The 24,954-nt window shown below is 34.6% G+C and overlaps 1 protein-coding gene across 3 annotated transcripts in view; it reads right to left on the reverse strand.

Moving 5' to 3' along the window:
* The window catches only part of Nedd1 (NEDD1 gamma-tubulin ring complex targeting factor), a 56,814-nt gene extending 32,478 nt beyond the window's left edge, over nucleotides 1-24,336 (reverse strand). For 2 of the 3 annotated variants that reach the window (XM_046419357.2, XM_046419355.2), the window contains exons 1-5: nucleotides 24,244-24,336; nucleotides 21,867-22,010; nucleotides 19,084-19,178; nucleotides 14,181-14,297; nucleotides 8,340-8,480 (exon numbers count right to left, since the gene is read on the reverse strand). In XM_046419357.2, coding sequence (XP_046275313.1) covers nucleotides 8,340-8,480; nucleotides 14,181-14,297; nucleotides 19,084-19,178; nucleotides 21,867-22,010; nucleotides 24,244-24,259 — 513 coding nt within the window. In that variant the 5' untranslated portion in view covers nucleotides 24,260-24,336. Of the gene's footprint in view, nucleotides 1-8,339; nucleotides 8,481-14,180; nucleotides 14,298-19,083; nucleotides 19,179-21,866; nucleotides 22,011-23,988; nucleotides 24,008-24,243 lie in introns of those variants that run through there. The other variant, XM_046419356.2, reaches the window with a different exon arrangement.
* Nucleotides 24,337-24,954: the final 618 nt, after the last annotated feature.

Genomic DNA, 24,954 nt, shown 5'->3' on the forward strand with positions numbered 1-24,954 from the left:
CATCATTGATCTTTTATTGTCAGACACAGTGATAAATTTCAACATTTCATTTAACTATATTAAAAAAAAAAACCTGATGAAAATACATCATTTCACTTGATGGATTAGGAAAAGGAGGTCTGAGAGTTAAGTGACTTGCACAAATTCATTCAGCTAGCTAAGTGCTTTACCCCGGTGCTCTTCAAATAAATGTGTAACCTATCATGAGAAGCTATACCAAAAGCTTCTACTGAGCTGCAAAATGTCTGAGCAGGAAGCAGCACAAACAGGATGATCACAAATTTTGGCTTATCTTATCTGGACAAAAGATAAACTTTGAGGGCTGGGGATGTGGCTCAAGCGGTAGCATTGGATCCTCAGCACCACATACAAACAAAGATGTTGTGTCCGCTGAAAACTAAAAAATAAATATGAATAAATTCTCTCTCTTTAAAAAAAAAAAAAGATAAACTTTGAGCATTACTGTTTTCCTAAACTAGAAGTTAAATTTAATTGGGTTTTCCTATACAAAGTAATCAATGAAAATACCTTGATAAGCAACAAAAGAGCAACCCATCACCTAGAATTTTAAAAGATAATTCATTTAACATAAGAAAGGGATAAGAGTAAACACTGGACTCCTGCACAAGGTGACAAGAGACTGGTACAAAATTCCCCTAAGATTTGGATTCTCAAATTCTTACACATTTACAACTAGAAAAAGATCCAAAAGAAAACAACACTGCCACTCTTGAAAGAATTGATCTTCAAAACAATCAAAGAGTTATATGATCTATGAATGGAACTGCATATCATCATGTTAAGCAAAATAAAGCAGATTCAGAAAGACAAGTATCATATATTTTCTCTCATATGTGGAAGCTAGAGGATGGAAAAAGAAAAAGGACATTCTGAATGTAGAAGGGAGATCATTAGTGCACAGAAAGGGAGGGGAGGGTAAGAGGAGGCATCTGGGTCAGAAATTGATCAAATTATGTTATATACATAAACAAATATGCCATAATGAAACCCACTCTTCTGAATAATTCCTATGCACCAATAAAACTTAAAAAATTTAAGAGTTATGTGATCTAAAAATCCTGGAATCTTATTTTCTAGACTTTAAAATGAGAAGAGTATAATCTCCACAAACTAGTAACAAAGATTAAATTTAAAAAATTAATATAAATCAATGATCAGTAAATATTAAGTATTCCTTTCTTAATTTTTATTTTTAGTTGTTGATAGGCCTTTATTTTATTTATTTATACGCAGTGCTGAGAATCAAACCCAGTGCCTCACACATGCCAGACAAGTGCACTACTGCTGAGCCCCAGCCCCCAATATTAAGTATTCTATGCTGGTGATAATCTCCATGAAAAGTAGTTTCTAAACCTTCTCACCCTTTCCTTTTCCCTTTCCCACCCTAGGTCTGAGTAACTTGGACTTTTCTCAGGATGCTACTGAGACATCGTTCTCTTCAAAATATTTTTCCTGGGCTGTGGTTATGGTTCAGTGTTAAAGCGTTTGCCTAGCATGTGTGAGGCATTGTGTTTGATCCTCAGCACCACATAAAAATAAATAAATAAAATAAGGTATTGTGTCTACCTATATCTAAAAAAATTTTTTTAAAAACTGCTGTTCCCGACTTCTTCCCAAAAAGGTCAGGTTCCCTTGGAACTCTACTATTTACTATTTTCATAACATTTGTATTATCTGGTTAACTGTCCATGACTAATTGCTCCTACTAAAATGCAAATATGTCATATCCCCAGTATTTAGTCAGTACTTACAACATAATCAGCAAAGTGTTAAATTGTAAAATTCTATATGGAAAAAAGCCATGTGTATGGTTTTTTAATTTAATAATTTTATTTAAATGTAAAAGGTAATAAAAAGTAACAAGAAATAATACCTACAGTGTTTTCTTGATTCATTCTAAAAGGTAAAAATAAGAATAAAAGCAGCAAAAGATAAACAGAAGTTTCATCTAGTATATGTAGGCTACAGAAACAGAAGATTGTGAATAATTTGATTGAATGACTTAAAAATGTCCAAAATAAGTAGTAAATTTTGCCCACATAAGCTAAGAACAATAAACACCACTTTAGTAAGATAAAAGATAATTCTGCAAAGAAACTTTGCAATTCAAATCATGCTTTGTAGTGAAATGTGAATATTTCTTCCTGAATTTGGCAATGAAACAAGAACATCCACTATTACAAAGTCTATTCAACACTGTATTGGAAATTCTAGTCAATGCAATAAAGAAAAAGAAATAAAATGTGTAAAGATAGGGAAGTAAGAAAATAACTGCTATTTACAGAAAGCATGAGAGTATAAAAACTGCAAAATGTAAAAAAAAATTACAAATTCTTCAAAAATAATCAAAACTGCCAAACTATTAAGTGAATTTAGCAGGATTCCTAGATAAAAGAGCAATATACGAATACTTACTAAAATTCTGTATCTCAGCCACAAAGAACTGGCAGATAAAATTTAATAGTAAAAACAATTATACTATACCATCAAAAAATCAAATAAATCTACCAAAACATCTCTAAGACTTCTTCAGTGAAAACAACACACTACTTAGAAAAATTAAGGAAAGTTTATATAAATACCAAGTTAAACCATATTTATATTATGATCAAGAATTTTAAGATAGCTCTTCCTAAATTAGTCCACAGATCCAATATAATCCCAATCAAAATTCAAACACTTTTTTTTTATAGAAACAGACATGCTGAATCTAAAATTCAGATAGATATGCAAAGGACCCAGAAATAGTCAAGCAAATTTAGAAGTATCAAGTACCATAGAGCTACAATATCCAAACAATGAGATTCTAGATTCATATAAGTCAGTCAACTAGATCAATAGAACAAATAGAGTGTCTAGAAACTAACATCTAATTACCAGTTTTGTAAGAAGGCATTACTGTAATTCATTGGTCAGTCTTTGCAATAAATAGTTCTAATGCAATTAGATATCTACAGGAAAAATAGAACCCTATTTTACACCCATACACTATTTGAAATGGATAACACATAAATGAGAAAGCTAAAACAATAAAGCTTCTATAAGAAAACAAAGGACAGTGTCTTGATCTATTTTGTGCTGCTATGACAGAATATCAGAGATCAGGTAATTTATAAAGCAAAGAAATTTATTATTCACAGTTCTAGAGGCTGGGAAGTTTAAGGACAAGGGCCTTCTTGCTGTATCATCCTATAGGGCCTTCTTACTGTATCATCCTATAGTAGAAGATGGAAGGGAAAGAGAATTTGTACAAGGAGTATGCAGAAAGGGAGAACAAAAAGGGAAGGGGGCCAAACTTACTCTTTTAATAGAAAGTTACTCTCCTAATAATGACCTAAATCCATTCACAAGGCCAGAGTCTTCATGACTTAATCCCCTCTTAAAGGCCCCACCTCTCAACATTGTTAAAATAGTATCTTCCAAAGGTGGGGAAGGTAAGATTCTTCAATAGGACACCAAAAAACAGCGACTATAAAAGACAAGAATGACAAACTAGACCCAATTAAATTTAAGAACGTCTGTCCATGGCGGGTTTGTGTGTGTGTGGATATTATAAGAGTAAAAAGATAAACCACAGCTGGAAGAAAGAAATTAAAAAGACGTGAAAAGACAGACAACCCTTGTTCATAAGCAGGAAGAATTAATATTAAACCTAAAGTGATCTACTGAATCAATGCAATTCCCATCAAAAGTCTGATGACATTCTTCACGGAACTCGAAAATAACAATACTAAAATTCATAAGGAAGAACAAAAGACCTAGAATAGCCAAAACAATTCAGAGCAAAATGAGCAATTCTAGAGGTATCACAGTACCTGATTTCAAATTATACTGCACAGCCATAGTAACAAAAACAGCATGGTACTGGCATGAACACACATAGATCAACAGAACAGAACAGAAGATGTAAAGACAAACCCACAAAGCAATAGTCATCTAAATTCTTAACAAAGACGCCAAAAAACACATTGGGGAAGACAGCCTTTTAGACAAATGGTGCTAGGAAAAGTGGATATCCATATGTAGAAGAATGAAACTAGATACCCATCTCCTACTCTATACAAAAGTGAACTCAAAATGTATGAAATACCTATGTATAAGACCAGAAACTTTACAAGTGTTGGAAGTGAAATGTAGGGTCAACACTTCAAAATAAAATTATAGGCAACAACTTCCTGAATATAACTCCTGTAGCTCAAGAAATAAGATGAAGAATCAGTAAATGGGATGCCATCAACTGAAAAAGCTTCTGCCCAGCCAAGGAAACAACAGAGTGAAGAGACAGCCCACAGAATGGCAGAAAAACTTTGCTAGCTACTCTTCCAACAGATGATTCACGTACAGAATATATAAAGAACTAAAAAAACTCAACAGCAAAAAATCAAATAACCCATTTAATAAATGGACAAATGAACTAAACACTTGGCAAAAGAATGAGTAGAAATGGCCAATAATTACATGAAAAAGTTCAACTTCTTTTGCCATTAGAGAAATGTAAATCAAAACTACATAGAGGGGCTGAGGTTGTAGCTCAGTGGTAGAGCACTTACCTAGCAGGTGTCAGGCACTGGGTTCGAGCCTCAAACCACATTAAATAAATAAATAAATAAATTGTGTCCATCTACAACTAAAAAAATTTTTTTCTTAAAAACTACATTGAGATTCCACTTCACTCCCGTCAGAATGACAAGCATAAATAACAATAAATGCAGTCAAGAATGGGTGGGGGGCGGTGGCTAGAGTTGTAACTCAGTGGTAAAGTGTTCACTAGCATGTGAGGCACTGGGTTCAATCCTCAGCATCACATACTAATATAATAAAGGCACTGTGTCCACCTACAGCTAAAAAATAATAATAATTAAAAAAAGAATACAGGAACTCTTCTACATTTTGCTGAGAATGTAAATTAATATAGCCACTTTGGAAACTGGTATGGAGGTTTCTAAAAAACTAAACACTGAACCATGATCTACCTATACTACTCCTCAATATTTATCCAAAAGAACTGAAGTCAGCTTACTCTAGAAATACAGACATACTCGTGCTTATCACAACACAATTCACAATAGCCAAATTATAGAACCAGCCTAGGTATCTGCTGCTAAAAGGATAAAGAAAATGTGGTATATGCACACAATGGAACTTTATCAAGCCATCAAGAAGACAGAAATTATGTCATCTGCAGGAAAATGGATGCATCTACAGAGGATCATGTTAACTGAAATAAGCCAGATTGAGAAGACAAATAAGTACAGTATGTCTTCTCTCATGTGGAAGCAGGGGGGTGGGGGGGGGGGGAATGGATGTCATGAGAGTAAAATGGAGACCACGGGAGTCAAGAAAGAAGATAAGTGGGAAAGAGGAGAGGAGGGTAAGGGGAGATACTAGGGAGTGAAACTGATCAGATTATTTATATGCCTATATAAATATGCCATAATAAAACTCATCACTCTGTATAATTAATATGAGCCAATTAAATTAAAAAAATAGGAGATGACTAAAGTACACCCAAAAATTGACAATCTGGAATAAGTAAAAAATTATAAATGCATAAAACTCAAATAATCCAATGCAAAAGTAAACAAGTCTTCAGCAGTCAGTTCACAAAGGAATATATATGAAAATGAGTTCAACATAGAGAAATGCAAATCAAAGCCACCATTATATACCACACACAACCATCAAAGTGGCAAAATTTAAGATATACAACACAAACTATTAACAAAATCATGGAATAACTAAATCTCATATGCACTGCTAGTAGAAGCATAAAATGGGCAAGCTCTTCCTAAAACTTTTGGGTAATTTCACATAAAATAAAATTATATGCCTACTCTACAACCAAGCAATTCTACTTCCAGGTATTTACTTAAGAGAAACAAAGACATATGTTTAAACCAAGACTTATACAAGAATATCAACAGTAACTTTCTGATAATAGTTAAAACTGGAAGCAACTGACACACTCATCTACTATGCACTGCATAAATAAATGAAGGCCCATTTAAACAGTATTAAAAGAGTGTGAACTACTAATTCATGCAACAAAGCAAACATGACTAAAAGAAACTAGGCACATGATTTATGAAACATGATGCAGTGATTGGAAAACATAAGAGAGTCTTTGGTGTGCTGCAAATGGTCTGTATCTTGATTTTGTTAGTATTTATATAGCTTTAAGTAAACATAAAAATTCATCAAGCTGTACACTCAAGATATACATACTTTATTACATGTATGTTATTTCTCAAATAAAAAAGCTAAAATCTTTCACATATAAACAAGCCTCATATCTTTAGGAATATTCCTCTGTTTTGTTTTAATAAGAAAACTACACCAACACACAATAAAAACTAAACTATAAGAATATACATAGTAGTATCTGATCTAATTTGATGCTACTAAAAAGCCAGTCCAAATTTTATAAATCTGCCATGCTTCTAATACAAAAAAAGCAAAAAAAATTACTGTATTTCCTATGACATTTGATCACTGCATATTAATTTTTTCACAATTTCAAAATTTTTAAGCTTAGACTTTGTCTTCATTATCAAAATACATACAAAAAAACCACAAAAACAAAACACAATTTTTTATGACAATACTAACATTATAAGAAACATGTCTATTAAAAAAAAATCACATCCTCATCCATAAAATGAAGGAAATGAGATTATCTCCAAAAACTTATTTTTTAGTTTAGATATTTTCAATTAAACACTCTGATTAGTTTCCCTAAATGCCTTCCAAAACAAAAGCCAAATCTTGTGTCTGGCATTCAAATCTTAACAATGATATTCATCTTTTCCCATACTAGTCCTATATTAAAGTCTATGTACTTTCCTTTCTCCTTGTTGTTATTTTCTCTATTATCAAACATCCTTTCCCAAAGTTCTATATTAGCCTACTACATCTCTTCCATCTTTAAATGAATTCATACATTCACATATTATATCCATCATCTTTTCCATGTAATACATGAAGCTGGACAACAAAATAAAAACAGAGATACAAGCCACGGTTCCAACCATAATGTGGACATGTGAAGAGTTAATCCTAGCCTAAATCAGCATCAAAAATCTGCCAAAAGGACAGATTATAATGCCTTAGCAAAAACAAAAATTAACCCAGCTTAATTTAACCCCTTTAATTTTCCTAATTTTATTCCCAGATAGCTTTCTCTCACCTGTTCTGAATCCAAGATTATTGTATATCAATACCTCATAATACCATTTACGTTTATATCTCCTTCATTCCTAATAGAAACTTGAAAAATCTTTTTTCTGTATAATTTAAATATCCAATAAGTTTTCCTTAATCACTTAATATTATTCAAATAATGTTTAATAAACTGTTTTCCAAGAGTGACTAGCTCTCATAAATTTTGATTCTTTAACACATTTAAGAAACTAAAACTCCATTGCCCTCTGCCTAAACACAACTATCCCATACCTACTGTTGTGGTTTGGATGTGAAATGTCCCCTGAAGTGGCAATGCAGGCATATTCCAAGGTGAAATGATCAAATTTTGAGAGCTGTAACCTAACCACTGAATTAATCCATTTGATGGATTAATAATTTGAACAGATTACTGGGTGGTGACTAGGCAAAGGGGGCATGGCTGGTGGAAGTAGGCTGGACCATGACCTTGGGAATTATATTTTGTCACTGGTTCATCCACTTGCTCTTGTGCACTCTCATTCTTTCTCTGCTTCCTGGCAGCCATGAGCTGAACCACTTTCCTCTACTATTTCCTTCAGCCACAATGTTCAACCTAACCTCAGGCCCACAGCAATATAGTCAACTGACTACGAACTGAGATCTCTCAAACCATAAGCCAAAATAATCTTTTCCTCCTCTAAGTAGTTGTTCTCAGATATTTTAGTCACATCAACAAAAAGCTGACTAATTCATCTATGCTATTTATGAACATAAGTATCTGTCTTGGAGCAGACAGCCTGAAGTATGCAATACTCTTATATATGACATATATGCCATACAAAGATTAAAATACATATTTAGGCTTAACCTACTAACGGCTAGTTGTATTTTGTTAAATACAGTTATATTCTAGAAGTATGCAACTATTTAATTACATAATCAAATTTGGGTAAGTACCCTAATCTATTATGTATTAAATAATTTTAACATTTTAAACATCACCATCAAAAACTGTCTAGAAATGTTTTAAGCAAACTAAATACAAATTTAAGACATATAAAAATGTTTTAAACATAAATTCATCGTCTTATGTAAAATAATTTTAAAACCTATGTTATCAACTTCATTTTGAATAAACCCATATTGCGATACTATACCTGGTTACTACCATGGCCAAAAGGAGTACTAGATATATTAGTGGTTACACTATGCAAAATAATTTCACCACTAAGAGATCCAGAAGCAATGTAGCAATCATTCCAATTGTATGTTACACAAGTTACTTCATCTTTATGATCCTGAAAGAGAGAAATCCAAGTAAGCATAATGTTCTATACCATCCAACAGCCCATTTTCATAGTTTCATTACATTTGTCATATGTTATTTTAATATTTTCCTGAAATAAGTTTTAAAAAAAATTCAGATATGTAAGGAACTATATAATCAACACCAAGTCTTCCCAGGAAACAATATTTACTTTTCATAAATATATTAATGGTCTAAGAACTCTGAAACAAGAGACAGCATAGAAGGGTAATTTTTTAAATGACTACCTTAAAGAATCATTCTCACTTACAAATAGCATTTATTCCAAGTTGACTATTAATTAGTATCACCAACTGAGAAGATGAAACATTTATATTAACATGTAAATGACACAGCAAATGCTGAGTGGTAGAGGCAAAGTGTCCAAAAAAAAAAAAAAAAGAGATGGGCTATTACTCTGAACTAGTTGACAGAAGATATAAAACTTGAGTTCAAATTTAAAGGGCTGGGAATATACAACAGTGGTAGAACATCCCTGGGTTAAATTCCCATTCCCTACCCTCACCACATACACACAGAAGAATATAAAGGATAAGAGGCAAGTCAGGGGAATAGGAAAGAAACCAGACATTGAAAATGAAGAGAGGAAAAACAAATGAGCAATGAGCAAGGCACATTCTGAGACATCACACAGCAGCTGCTTAAATCTGCTGAGTACCTACGCATGCTAGGAGCTTTATGTTCTACTATTTAATCTTTAGGAAATCCCAAAAGGCAAGGTCATTTTACTCATTTATAGATAAAGTACATGAGGCAAAGAAAGGTTAATAAATCCATGCAAGCTCATAGAACAGCTAAATGACAGAACCAGGATTCAATTCCAGGTCAAACTCCAAAGCCTATCTTCTTCCCACTATGAGACTCCCTCTCAAATCCAAATGGCAAACTGAATTCATAAGGACTACTTCCCAATATCAAATTAAAGATGTTTAATAGGAAAATGAAAAAAAAAATCAACATTTGCAGAATAATTTTAAACAGTTTTACGTCATAAGATAAACTGAGTGTGGTACCTAATAATTAATGTCCTATTGAGAGTAGTTACACATCCCACACATATTACAAATTTATTACTAATATTACATATATTACATATTTTCAAATGATCCTTCAAGTATTTTTCAGAAATTTACATTTTATTACCTTTCTAAATCAAAGAAACAATTGTCTGTGGGGGAAAGAAATGTCTGACAAGAAGAAAAAAAAGGAATTACCAACATTTTGTGCACTGTTCCCAATTGGGAGTCCAATACGATTTCTATGACTTTGTCAAGGGGCAGATACCTTCCTAATTTCAGCAGTGAAAAATAAGTCTTTCAGTAAACATTTACTCAGCATTACCCAAGTGCCAGAAATTGTTATACCAACAGGAAAAGGACTGTAAGTGAGGGATCCAAAGGCCAAAGGTAAGATTTCCCACTATCACCACTTGCCATTCACATACTACTTAATGAATAAGGGAACAAATCACTCTAAGAATTTCAAACAATAAGAAAAATGTATCTGGAGTAAATGGGAAATGATATAAAAGAAGATATAAAACTTGAGTTCAAACTTAAAGAAAAGATTAAGAGTCTAGTGTCATGGTGCACACCTATAATACCAGCTATTCAGGAGAATCATAAGCTCAAGGCCAGCCTAAAATGAGTTAGCCATTGCTAACTGTTTAGCAAAGAAAAAGTTCTTTAACTTCTCTCAGTTTCTCCATCTGTACACAGGAAAACTCTACTTGTTTTGCAGTATTTGTTGGGTTTTTTTGTTTTTGTTTTTTGATACCAGGGATTGAACCCAGGGATACTTAACCACTGAGCCACATCCCCAGCCCTTTCTGTTTTTTGTTTTGAAATAGGGTCTTGCTAAGTTGCTGAGGCTGGCTCTTAACTCATGATCCTCATGTCCTGACCTCCTCAATCACTGGGATTACTGGCCTTCTGGGCTATTAGGGTTACAGGTACGTGCCACTGCACAGAGCAGTATTTATTTTTTCTTGAAATTTTTACTGGCACATTATAGTTGTATATGCTGATGGGATTTGTTATTACATATTAGTACAAACACATAAAAACATAATTTGGTCAGTATCAACCCCCAGCACTTCCCTCCTACCTCTGGGCTTCCCAACCCCTTAGTCCCTTTCCACTACTGATGTCCCTTTGATTTTTAGGATATCTACCCCCACCTTTTTTCCTTTTTCCTCTCTAACTTCCCCATGAGAGAAAACATGTAATCCTTGACCTTCTGAGTTTGACTTATTTCACTTATTATGATGGTCTCCAATTCCATCCATTTTCCTGCAACTGCTATAATTTCATTTTTCTTTATAGCTGAATAAAACATATATAAAACATCTGTTGATGGACACCTGGGCTGGTTCTATAGTTTGGCTATTATGAATTGTGCTCCTAGAAAGACAGATATGCACTATAGTAATATGACTTTAATTCTTCAGGAAAAATACTGAGAAGTAGTATAGTTGGGGCATATGGTGGTTCCATGCCTAGACTTTGAGAAACTTCCATACTGATTTCCACAGTGGTTGTAAAATTTACAGTCCCGCCAATAGTGTAAATGGATTCCTTTTCCTCCACATCCTCTCCAGCATATATTATTGTTTGCATTCTTGATAACTGATATTCTGACTGGTATGAGATGAACCTCAGTGTAATTTTGATTTCCATTTCCCTAATTGCTAATGATATTGAATATTTTTTCATGTATTTGTTGGCCATTTATATTTCTTCTTTTGAGAAGTGTATGTTTAATTAATTTGCCCATTAATTGGGTTATTTGATTTTTTTGGCATAAAGTTTTTTGATCTCTTTTTATGTTCTAGATATTAATCCTCTGTTAGAAGAGTAGCTAGAAAAGATACCCTCCCATTCAGTGTGTTATTTATCCACATTCCAAATCGTTTCCTTTGCAGAAGCCTTTTAATTTGACGCTATATCATTTATTAACTGCTGGCATTATTTCCTGAGTTTTAGGGGTCCTACTGAGAAAGTTGTTGACTGTGCCTAAAAACTGGAGCATGGACTTTATGTTTTCTTCTGGGAGTTGCATAGTTTCTGGTCAAAATCTGAGGTCTTTTTTTTTTTTTTTTTTTTTTTTTGAGAGAGAGAGAGAGAATTTTTTAATATTTATTTATTTTTTTTAGTTATTGGCGGACACAACATCTTTGTATGTGGTGCTGAGGATCGAACCCAGGCCACACGCATGCCAGGTGAGCGCGCTACCACTTGAGCCACATCCCCAGCCCCAAATTCTGAGGTCTTTGATCCACTTTGAGTTGATTTTTGTTCAGGGTGAGAGATAAGAAGGTAGCTTCATTACAAATATGGATAATCAGTTGTCCTGGCACCATTTGTTAAAAAGGCTATCTTTCCTTCAATGGTTTTGGCACCTTTGTCAAGAATCAGATGACTCAGTGCGGGTTTGTCTCTGTGTCTTCTATTCTGTACCACTGGTCTGTGTGTCTGGTTTTTTTTTTTTTTTTTTTTTTTAATATTTATTTTTTAGGTGTAGATGGACACAACTTAATGCCTTTATTTTTATGTGTTGCTGAGAATCAAACCCGGGTCCTGCCCATGCTAGGCGAGTGCTCTAGTACTGAGCCACAATTCCAGTCCGTGTGTGTCTGCCATGCAGCTGTTGTTACTATTAGCTTTGTAGTATAATCTGAAGTCAGGTATTGTGATGCCTCCAGCATATTTTTTTGACTTAAAATTCTTTTTTGCTATTCTGGGTCTTTTAGTCTTCCAAATAAATTTTGGGACTGTTTTTTCTAGTTCTATTAAGATGTCACTGGAATTTTGATGTGGATTGCATTGAATCTCTGAGTCACAACCCCAGCCCACTAAATGATTTTTGTCCTTAATTCTGTTGGTGTGATGAATTACATTTATTGATTCACATATATTAAACTCTCCTTGCATCTCTGGAATAAAACTAATTTGTTCGTGGTGTACAATCTTCTTAATGAGTTGTTGAAAACAATTTGCTATTAAGTATTTGCATCTAAGTTCATCAGAGATATCAGTCTGTAGTTTTTTTCCTTGATATGTCCTTATTTGGTTTTGGTATGACTGTGATATTGGCTTCATAGAATAAATCTGGAAGTGTTTTACTCCTCTCTCAGAATAATTTGAGGAGTGCTGGCATTTGTTCTTCTTTAAAGGTTTGGTAGAATTCAGCTGAGAATCCATCTGGTCCTGGGCTTTTCTTTGTTGGAAGGCTGTTTATTACTGCTCATATCTCATTACAAATTATTGGTTTTCTATGTCCTCTTGATTCAGTTTTGGCATATCATATTTGTCTAGAAATGTATCCATTTCTTCTAGGTTTTCCAATTTATTCGAGTGTAAGTTTTCAAAATAGTCCCTAATGATATGCTGGATTTCTAAGATGTCTGTGGTGATTTCTTCTTTTCATCTCTAATTTTATTAATTTGGTTTTTCTCCCATTTTCTTTTGGTTAGTTTGGCTAAGAGATTATCAATCTTGTTTTTCTTTTCAAAGAAGCAACTTCAAATGACAGTATTTAAATAGCAGTAAGAGAATTATATTTCAACTTAGCTAAGAGAAAACCATTCTTCAATATTATCACTTTTCTGGTAAGAATTAACTAAATAACATTAAAATATAAAAAAAAAAAAAAGAAAAAAAAAAAAGGACTGGTAGTTGCTACAAAATAACCTGAAGGTGGAGAGATGAGAGTTGGTGAAGATAAAGATGAAACACTTTTTTTTTTTTTTTTGGCACAGGGGATTTAATGGGATGACCACTGAGCCACATCCCCAGTTCTATTTTGTATTTAATTTAGAGACGGTCTCATTGAATTGCTTAGTGCCTCGCTTTTGCGGAGGCTGGCTTTGAACTTGCAATCCTCCTGCCTCAGCCTCCTGAGCTGCTGAGATTACAAGGTATGCACTACTGAGCCCAGCTTAAAATGAAACACTCTTGAGCAAGAGTTGATGTCAGATGACAAGTATATGATTGACGGGTTAAAGGAAGTTCTTCCTGTGTGAGTTCGCATATACATTAAATTTTTTTCACATCAAAACTTTATTAAAAGTAAAAATTAAAAGTAACTTTAAAGATCAACTTCTAAAAAGCAAAAGACAAAACGTGTAAATATTATTACAAAAGTCATCATAATCATACTTTATTGAGAAGAATACTTTTATTTTCTGAAACTGCAAAAATATAATAATTTTAAATAGATTTAAATAATTTTAAATGTTCAGATATTTTAGTAAGTATTTCATTACCAGCAACCAAATATACCACAAAACTAAAAAGCTAAATCCCCAACTCTGATGACTGAAATGATTGCCATCATTCCAGAACCAGTTTTATCTTTCCAAAGTGCCTAAAAAAAAAATCCCCAATAACAACAAACCATGTCTCAGGGGAAGAAAAGCTAAACAAAAAAAAAAAAAAAAAAAGCAAACAAAGAAGTAGTTGAAACAAATGCTAGCAATGTGCCCTAATATACATGGAGGCAAAAAAAGGACAAAGTTTTTTGGCTAACCAGCACTTTTACTTCCCCTGACAAAACTCACTTCAATTCTGAAGCATCTTAATCTTATCCTCAAGATTAAAAGTTTGGATAATTACTCTAAAACACATTGGGTGATACCCTTTCTGTAAAGATTTAAAAGAAAATTGCTTACCTTGAGAGACCGATGAACTCTTTTTGATTTTAAATCCCAAATATTAACGGTGCCATTTAAGCCTCCGCTTACCAAATACATAGATGTGGAATTTAAATCAACACATGTCTGATTTTGCTGTTAAAAAAAAAAAAAAAAGTTAATTTAACAGACCCCACAAGTACCAAGTCTTATCCAGCACTTAGTAGGCATTCCATGGTAATAGTTACACTGAGTTCTCCTCTCATCATCTTTTATATGGATCCAACAGCTTGCAAGAATTTCTAGAAAACATCAAGGAAATCATATTAGCTGTCTCTTCCACTGAAAAGTGACAGCAGGGAAAGCTTAGGAAACAAGAAATCTGGGCCTCCCATCAGATTGCCCTTAATATTTTCCTTTGATAAAACCTATTGTCTTGGGGGCTGGGGTTGTGCCTCAAGTGGTAGATCACTCATCTAGCACAAGAAAGGCCCTGGATTTGATCCTCAGCACCACATAAGAAAAATAAATACAAAAATAAAGGTATTGTGTTTAACTACAACTAAAAATTTAAAAAAATTTAAAAAACAAATTAAAAAAAATTTAAAAAAAACACTATTCTCTCATCTCCACAGAGTATCTGAAATTAGAATCAATTCCCAGATTGGAAAATGGTAAAGAGTGAAGTTTTTAAAGAATTTTCTAGTTTATACAAGAAACAAATTACAAATGGAGAGGTGTTTTTTTTTTTTTTTTTTAAACAGGTCAATATACAAGCCCTAAGTCTCCTAGCAAATCTCATCATATGGAGCCCAATTTTTAATCCTGTCATCAAAATCTGACCTCAGGGGCTGGAGATGTAGCTCAGTGGTAGAGTACTTGCCTAGCATGCTTGAGGACCTAGATTAAGTTCCCAGTATGGTAAAAAATAAAATAAAAAAACCTGACTTTACATTCTTCCTCATCTCTGTAAGGATGCCATCCATTCTGTTTCTCAGGATAAAAATCCTGAACAATCCTTGATTCCTTGTTCTTTCTCCCTTCAATCCATTAATAAGTTCTATAAACTCCAAACACCTTTATTTATAGCTACTACTAGCACTAATCCAAAAATTGCCAAACGAAAACAGCAACATCCTATTTTCACTAGTTCTACTCCTGCTTCCATATATACCAAACTCCATAAAGCAGAGTGAACTTTAAAAAATACAAATCAAAGCATGCCTTTCTACTTGTTTAAAAATCTTCAATGGCTTCCAATCACACCTAGAATAAATTCCAAACCCATTAACCTAGCTTTCAGAGCCCTATTCATATGGGTCTTGTCTACTTCATCGCCTACCATTTTCTTCCTTATCTACTAATTCTCCAGTCATATCAACCTTTTATTTATTAAATTCACAACAATTCTGTATTTGCCTCAAGTCTTCAAACTGCTACTCTCCTTGCCTAGAAAGCTAAGTTCATTGAACCTTGTCTGGATGGCTTTTTCAAGTCAAAAGATTTCAACTTAAGTGCTACCTTTTCAGGAAGCCTCCCTTAGCCACCTGGTATAAATTACTAACCCAATATCTTACATTAGTTCTTTGCAAAACAACTCACTAATACCTGGGTGTCCTATGGTTGTAATTTATTGCCTGTCTTCTACCAGAATGCCAGGTTCTTTAGAGATCATCTCCACTTATAAAGTAAATGGCTAAGAAATACAGAGGTTACCAAGTTCTTCTCACAGTGAAAATCTATAAATATTCCTATCTAGTAGGTGCCATCATTAACTGTGCTATGCAATACAACAAAATGATACATGTATGTTCCTATTTCACCTACAGAGGCACTATGAAGTTATATCAATTGTCCATATCTTCAGTTGGGTGCCATGAAAAAAAAACAAAGAAATGAAATCCAAAAGAGGTATTTCATGACTTAAGTTCAAAGCTGAGTTATATAGGTTTAGGCAACTCACCTCATGTCTCCGAGCCTATGTTTCATCTGAGAAATGGCAGGTAAGAACTACATCTACTATTTGTACCTTGACAGTCTATATATCCCAAGAACATCTTCTGCACAAGAGATTCTTAATAGGGTACAGAAAGTCTAGTTCCCGCATTCCAGTTGGACTAGCCAAAGTTTCTTCTAGTTCTTGACCAAGAATATCAACTAACATAACAGTGTAGCAGGATGCACATTACATTAGTGTTTTAGTACAGTTGCTATAATTCTCTTATAGGTACCATTCTAGGTATTGACTTTGGTCTAAAGAAACTAATAAAATTTAGAATCGGGTTGTCACTGCAAACCAGGACAATTTGCTAAGAACTACCAAAATAAACTTTAAATAGACAAAGAAGTTGGGGTTGTAGCTCAGGGGTAGAGTGCTTGTCTAGCATATGTTAGGCACTGGGTTTGATACTCAGCACCACATAAAAATAAATGTATTATATCCATCAACAACTAAAAAATATTTTTAAAAAAGAAAATAGACAAAGATGATGTCCAGCAAAGACTGATATGTTAGAATGCCAAATTACACTTATTCTTAAGGGTTCAGAATAAAACCTACACTTATAGTTCGCTTACTCTGTTAATAGATGATCTTTTTACGTTAATATTATTAATGTAATAAATGAACTTAAATAACTTAAAATAATTAATAGAAATTGTGTGGTCATTACAGGAATCCTGTAACCCCAAGACACAAGGCAACAACAGGCATAATTTTTTTAAAAATCTAAAAATTACAGCTGGTCAAATTTATAGATTACTTAGTAGCTTATAATACCCATTATAATTTTTTTTCTTTTTCTCTTTTTTTTCTATCCCCATCCTATCCCCCCTCCCCTCCCATCTTCTCTCTCTACCCCATCTACTGTAACCCATTATAATTTTATTAACAACATTCTGTCAACTTTAAAGAAGTAAAATGCACACACACACATACACACGAGAGCGCAAAAAAAAATTTAGAAGTTCTACTCTAAAGGCAATTTTGAAATAAGTAGAATGGAGTGTTATTCTTTCTAGCAGAAAAGATTTAAGATTTCAAATACCATGAGCAACAGGACTTGGATTCCACAAAAAACCAAGTTATCAACACATGAATACTTTACACGAAACTCATAAGAAAGACTATAGAATCGATGTTTGCAAAGTATTTTATAAGTAAATTAAGTAGATTCAAAATTAGAACTATAATGATTTCACTTTTACTACTTGCATTATGTGATTTCTTAAACATGGGAAAGGCGACTAAGAATTACAGCAACTAATTTAAAATATTCACAAAATCCTTAGAACTGTGCCACATTTGTGCAGATCATCTGTTGAGTTTATGCTTAGGAAGAAAAAATAGATTCACTGATTCTAAGGCATAATACATAAAAGAGTGTGAGTGTGTGTGTGTGTGTGTGTGTGTGTGTAAATAAAACAGAGGAAACTGTTTCAGCATTGACACTGACACTGGTTCAATAAATGCTTACTGACCACCTCTGACAAAATCCAAAGATCCAAAGATGGTTTCTACCTACTCTTGAAGACTGCAGTCTACTGACCGACCAGGGACATTCTTGCCTCAATTTTACTTAACCTATTATGTCTCATCATCCTTATAGAGGACACCTATAAAAGCTTAAATTGAGCAATTTTATAGGTATCTTATAAAATTTCATAGGTTCTTAATAGGGATCTATATATAGGACAATGAGACATAAATTAATTCTATTTGAATAGGCAGAGTACCTCAAACTCCATTTCTACCCTTAGTAGAAATTAGCTCTGCCCAAGCCTCCAACTGTGCATTGGAAGTGAGGTTCAGGCCAGTCCTACCAGATACCTGTAGGAGAGGATTGATAAAATTCTAATGTTCTATAGCATAGTAGGGTAACTAAGTTGAACACAATTGATAATTGTATATTTCAAAGTAGCTAGTACAGAATTTTTAATGTTACCAACACAAAGAAATAATACATTTTCTGAGGTGATGAATATGCCAACTTAATTGATGCTTGTCAATGCATATTATATTTATGAACTGAAATATCAACTTATGCCATAAATACTTCTAGCTACAATGTGCTAATTAAAAATTATTAAAAACTTTTTTAAAAAACTTATTAAAAATCTTGTCCTCCTTAAGTTGGCAGAGTTTTTATTCTTTTGTTCTGATGTTTTCATTCTAAGTAGGCTATCTTACCTATCTCAGTATATAAAATTATGATCATTTATAATGTTTTAGGGTCTACTACAAAAACTTTGAAACTTAAAAAAAAAAGTTACCAACTACTGTTTTTTAGACTTTACATTGTTTTAAAAAGAAACAGTTTTCAAGGAGTAGTTACAAATGAAAATGAGGAAGCCAATATTATTCTGAATCAGGGAGATTAACATAAAACAGGATAAAGAAACAATATGCAGTGAGTGCTCCCTTTCATGTGCTATGGGACTACAAGTTCATTTTGACAAAACCATCAGTTCAAGGAGATTGAGAGAAGCTCAGGCAGCCCCTCCCCCACCGAGTCAACTAAATCTGGCAGAAGGCTACCATCAGATGGGAGTCTTTAGCTGATGGTCCTGAACCCAAGGTCAGTAAAAGTAGTTATATCATAAGGGTTCACATGGTCAGGTCAACTTAGTGACTTAAGTGCAACATAGTCCTAAATCAAGCTTGAACAAGATCCTATCTACAGAGGAAAAAAACAGAGAAAGCAAGTATTAATTAATACAATCCAAGTCCTCAATTGCTCCTGTGGGATCCAATATTATTTTATCTTAAACACATGTAAACACATGTACTTCACCTTTAAGTGTTACTGTATTGACTTCAGATTAAAAATAATGCTTTAAACTACTTTCATCTTAAGTTGCAAGTGCCAGAGTAAATAAGCAACTGCTACACAAGTAGAACTATGATTCTAAACAAAGAGTTAAAAAACAAACAAAAACTTACCCCTTCGGCAAGCTCCAAAAGTGGAACAGGCTTACATTTGCAACTTGAAACAACTATTTTGTCACCACTGGAAGATGCTGTTACGAGAAAGTTATCTAAATGAAGAGTTATGGAGCATCAAACAATCCATGATCATCCATGACACTAGATTATTATTTAAGAATGCAATCACACAGGCAAACACTAAGATAAGCACATAAATATAGTTTACACAGTAGCTTTCAAAATCGGCTCAAGTTACTAATTACAAATTCTCTTTACTACTCCTGCAAGAAAGAACTACCCCTTCTGGCTCTGCTATCAGTTGAAAGCTATTTAACCCATGTGAAATTCTACTCCATTTTCGGGGTAGGCCAGAAGGACTAATTTTATCCTTCAAAGATGAGAGCATGACAAAGGCAGCATCAGCAAATAGCAGTCAGCCTTTCTATCTATAAAAACTGCTCAAGATGCTTATTTATTAAACCAGTGTCTGGTAAGAATTTAAGCCAGAAAGTAAGTACCCTCGCGACTCTCCTAATTTTACAAAAAAAATGAATACTAATATTTTCTCAGAACTGGAATTCTTTTGATAGAATATTTCAGTCTGAAATATATTCAGAACGAATATTACATTAACTGGCAAATATAAGTGAGTGTGGTTCAATAGCAACTATTAATGTAATGGAAGAATTTTAACTATTTTAAATTAAATATAATCTAAATTATTTTAATTTAAAATTATATTTATTTTACATAAATGGGTAGTAATAAGTAAACACAAAAAAGTAACTAAAATTTTTGAATATACTAATACAATCAAGAATAAAATCAAGGATAAAATTCAGATTTTTAGAGTTGTAACACATTTTAATATCAGCAGTTTAAATCTATGCTCTTTAACAAATAAAGTCTATGCTGAGAATCAAGGGAGAATGGCTAACTAGACATTCAATCCTAACTGTACTACTTTTGGATAATCTGCATAACATTCAGATTTTTTCTAGACCACATATTATAATATCATCCAAACAAAATCATTTCTAAATAGGTACTACAACACTGAGAAAAATAAATCATTTCCCTTTCCCTGGCTTCTTCCTCTGTTTATCACTAATTTTGTCCTTAGAATATAAAAAAGAACTGAAAGAAGATACCGTGAAAGGGTAAGCTAGTTACTTTTCAAAGTTCTCTTATACTTTTAGAAATCATGAGAAAAGAAGGAACATTATTAAAGGACCAAAAGAGAAAACTAACCTCCCTGGCACCTTGCACTAATCCCATTTTTGGAATCTATGTTATGGGGACCCAAAAGTTGCTGAGTTCAACTATTCTTTATTCTTCAATAACCAACCTCCATGGAAGGAATTAAAATCTCATTAGGAAGACAAATAAATATATGAAGGCTTTCAGTGCAGATTCATGCACAAAAGAAAACTATACTGAAATAAAACCAGTTTCCAAGCCACCCAACACAACCTCACGGCCACATCAATTTGTTGATATGTTATTTAGAAACATATCAGCAAATGCCAGCTCCCAGTAAAATTCCCTAGAACAAAAAATAATAAATCTTATTAAAAATTACTTCTTTTCTCTTACACAATAACAGAAAATATTAAGCTATGAAAATCTAAAAAGAGGGCAACCACTTCATTTACTTGCCCCTCTCTTCAAAACGTTTTCCCTACTATACATTGGAGAGTCCTTCAAAAACTAGTTACTTCACCATGAGTTTGATTAATAGAGCACCAAAGTAAATTTTACTACTGTAATGCAAAAATCAAGAAATGATGAAGAGGTAAATTTAAATAGCTAAGAAAATTTGTCATATTTGTTATGTACTTGTAAGAACAAGCCTTAAACATAAAAAATTCTAATATTTTTGTTCAAGGATAGTCATATTTTAAAGTTTTAATATTTTTCTTTCATTAAGAAGTAAACATTAATACTTTGGTATTAATAAGATCATAAAACAATTTGTTGTTTAAGAAACAGTGTAGGCATCACAAAAGAATAGTTCCTAGCATAGCAATTCTATATTTTCATAAAAGGGTGTTAAGAATCAACAGCAGTGATTCTGAACTGGGGGTGACTCTGGCAATTCTGGAGACATTTTTGGTTGTCACCATTGTGGCTATTGGCATGTAATGGGTAGTTAGCAGGAAAGTTTCTAAACACCCTTCAATGTATAGAAAGTCCCCATGACAAATGTATAAGGCAGCCCAAAATGTCAATAGTGAGAGGTTGAGAAACATTAATAGTTTATGGGTGTAATTCCTCAATTCATTTTATCCACATTTAGGAGCTCACCAAGAAAAGAAGTCAAGCTATACAATTTTACTACTTTTGTTTGGGAAACAATGTTACTTTCATCATAGAAAGGGAGAGAAATACAAGTAGAATATCAGTAAGATGATGATACTCAACAATTTATCTCCTCCTTATTTTGCTTCTGCCTTCAAATTCTGTCATTAATTTCCAAATCAGATTCAAATAGTCAAATGCAGATGCAAAAACTCATTCCAAACTGCTGATAACACAATTAATTCTATGTTCTATATCTAGATTCTAATATTTTTTGAATGAGTAGGCTGCAACTCAACCTTTAAAAAATAAAATCAACAGACAAAATCAAAATACATTTATATATAATTTTTAAAAACTACTATATTTTAATCAATGGTAGCCATACTAAATATATTTTTCATTATGTGTAATATGCCAAAGTTTCATTGTTACTTATTGTTAAGCCCAATAAGGTGGTTACTTAAAAAAAAAAAAAAAAAAAAAAAAAAGGATACTATTGCTGCTCCAACACAATGAACTGATTCCATGTGGTGATGTGTGTGGGTTGAATTTATCCACCAGTGTCATGGATGATGCATCCCATATTTTAATATCATCTCCTGATGAAGCAAATCTGAGGTTTTCTTGCATGACTGCGCCTACAAAAAGTTTAGAACATTATATTTAAACAGGGTGGGGAGAAAAAAAACCTGTTGAAATGAAACATCTAATCAAAAATGAACTGCTGTTTGTCCTTTTTTACTCTAGAGCACTTACCACAAAGTAGAAGCAGTGACCTTTCTAAAATATATATCACATACTCTTGATTGACCCTTTCAATTGTTCCCCAATAGCAATTACAATAAAATCCAACCTTCTTACCCTACCTTACATGACCTGGTTACTGGGTAACTCTCCTACCTCTCTTTCCCAAGGGCCACCAGACTCTGAACACAACGGCCTCCTGTCTCATACAACAAGACAAGGTCATTCTCACCTCAGTGTCTTTTCATTTGCTGCCCCATGGTCATCTTCTCATCATTTAGGTCTCAGCTCAAGTATCTCTGCTTCAGAAAGGTCTTCCCTGACCACTGTGGCTAAAGTGGTCCTTTACCACTTATCTTTCTTTACTCTGTATTCCACTGCCCAATTTCATTTCTTTTCATGGCATTTACTACTATCTGAAATTCTTATTTGTTCTCATAATAAGGTCTGCCTTCCCGTACCAGAGTCTTGAAACATTCCTGGCATACAGTAGGTACTCAATACATAAGTGTTAAAAGCAACATCCTAATATTTTTTTAAAATCTACCATAAACCTGTGTACTTGCAAGTCTGAATCCTGACATCCCAAGTTTTCCAAATAACTAAAATTTGTAATACCATCAAAAGAGATGCCACTTTATCCCTATACCAATTCTTGATCTATGATACCTTCACTTTTCTCATTTATTTACAGTATGCACTATTTAGAGGCACTACATAATTCTAACAAGGTGCTCTCACGACCAAAGGCAGTCTAGGATTCAGAGGCAAGGAAGTTGCTCCAGGCAGATACTTTAAAGAACAGCAAGTACTGTGAATGATGGGTAAGAAAAAATATGCTCAAAAGTACATGTGAAAGAAAAAGAGCATAGAAGTACACTCCCAACACCTTCCTGGAACCAGGGTGAACAAGTATTGCATAGCAATAGTCATATCATAGGGGTCCCAAAGTCATCAGGAAAGCATCACATTTAGGTCTAATATACTCCAGTTCAAAGGACAAGTTAAAGGCAAAAATGAATTACAGGAATCTTTCAGTCTCAAAGACCAAAAAAAAAAAATTAATATTTATTTAAAAGCTAACACTTTAAACCAGAAAGATCACTCACATGTTTCATTATGCTCTTTTCATCAAATAAGCAGTGTTACTAAGAGTCACTGAAGTCACCTGTTGAAATGTACACATACAGTGTTTCGATTTGGTGTTTCAAACATATGTAACTTCTGCCCTGTTGGTTTCCTACTCAAGTAACAATGAGATGCTGGAAAGGTGATCTCTAAGCCTAGGAACACTCCTGCAAGATGTAGCCAGCTACCATAACCCTACCCAGTGCCCGTTGGGCAATGTGGTGTAGTGGGTAGATTACTGAAGTCAAAGTTCAGAAAAAGATGGGTTTAAAGGGCTGCCCTAACTTAGGTGATGGTAACCTTGACAATCCTTAAATTTTTTCTTCTCTAAGTGGGAAACGGGACCATCTGCCTACCTATCACTCATCTTCTGAGATCTGAGCACATTTAAGGGAGAAGTGCTACATCAGCTCTTCAAAGGGAGTCCCATCCAAAAAGATCTGCCAGGGCACCAGGCATAAACCGGACACCAGGCCGGCCCAGTTTAGGGATGGCAGCTGCTCGCAACAAGTCAACAACACTCAGCTGAATAAAACTTCTCCAACTTTCCTCCACCAGGACGCATTCTACTTGCCAGAGCACGGCTCACCTGGGGTTATTGGTAAAACGCACTCCAGTGCCCGCCAAAAGAACCATAGGGAGGTTTACAAAACGGGAGACAGACTTGTGGGGAAGAAGCAAAACTTTCCGGAGGCTGCCCACCCCCTTCAGCCGCTGTCAAACTACCCTAGCGGGACAGGCTACCTCTCGCGAGCAGGCGGAGCAGTCAGGGGCGGAGGTGCGTGACCCCGACCCGAGAATCCCGGGCCACTTCCCCGCCCGCCGCGCCCTGGTCGGGTAACCGCCTGGAGCGCAGGGCCGGCCGGAGCGCGCGAAACCCGGGCGTCCCTGGCGCCCCAACTCTGAAGTGGTTGAAAGGCGGCGGGGCAACAGGAAAGCGGTCGGACGTGACCCGCGTGATCGGGCTACCAGCTGACTCCGGGACCTCTGGGACCTCACCTCTCCGTAGCGGCATAACAGGGAGCCCAGGCGCAACCCGTTCAGCACTCGGCTTCCGGCTCCCGCCTGGACTTGTTAAACTTCGGCGGCCGGAAGTCCCGCCCCTGATTACGTCACGGGGTGAGGCACCGCCGCAAGCGGCGCTCGCGTGTGCAGGGCAAGACCAGGGCAGGGGCTCAGGTTGGAGCTAGTGCTGGGCGTCTACAATACAAGCCATTCCAGCCACGGGGCGGAAATTTGGGCCCGGGGCAACAACTTCCACGCCCCAGAGACAGCCGGCAAAATGCTTCATTTGTTCTTTGCCAACTGTGTGCCAGGCACTGAGTTAGATAAATCTGGGGATAGATACAGTAATGGGCTTAGCCTGGGGTGGACAAGAGTACAGTGAAGATTCTGGTCCCTGGCCTGGTGGCGCTCACAATAATCCAGTACAGAAGGCTGACATTAATGAATAATTACAGACTTAAAAGTAAAGGAAAAACTGTGACAGTTGATACCAGATTATGAGACCTCATGATGAGGAAAATTAATATGGATGTAGGCTTATGAAAGATTCTATAAAGAGGGAACTATGTGGAGCAGATAATACCACATGAAATTTGCTAAGAAGTAACCGAAAACCTGGGAGTCTGAGCTTGCCAACTTCAAAACCCATGGTCTTTCACATCTTGCTGTGAGGTCAGGAATATCAAACACCATCTGGTTGGAAAT

Source organism: Marmota monax, unplaced genomic scaffold (genome assembly GCF_021218885.2).
Source record: "Marmota monax isolate L192 unplaced genomic scaffold, Marmota_monax_Labrador192_F-V1.1 WCK01_AAM20220418_F8-fsc00036, whole genome shotgun sequence".
Lineage (NCBI taxonomy): Eukaryota > Metazoa > Chordata > Mammalia > Rodentia > Sciuridae > Marmota > Marmota monax.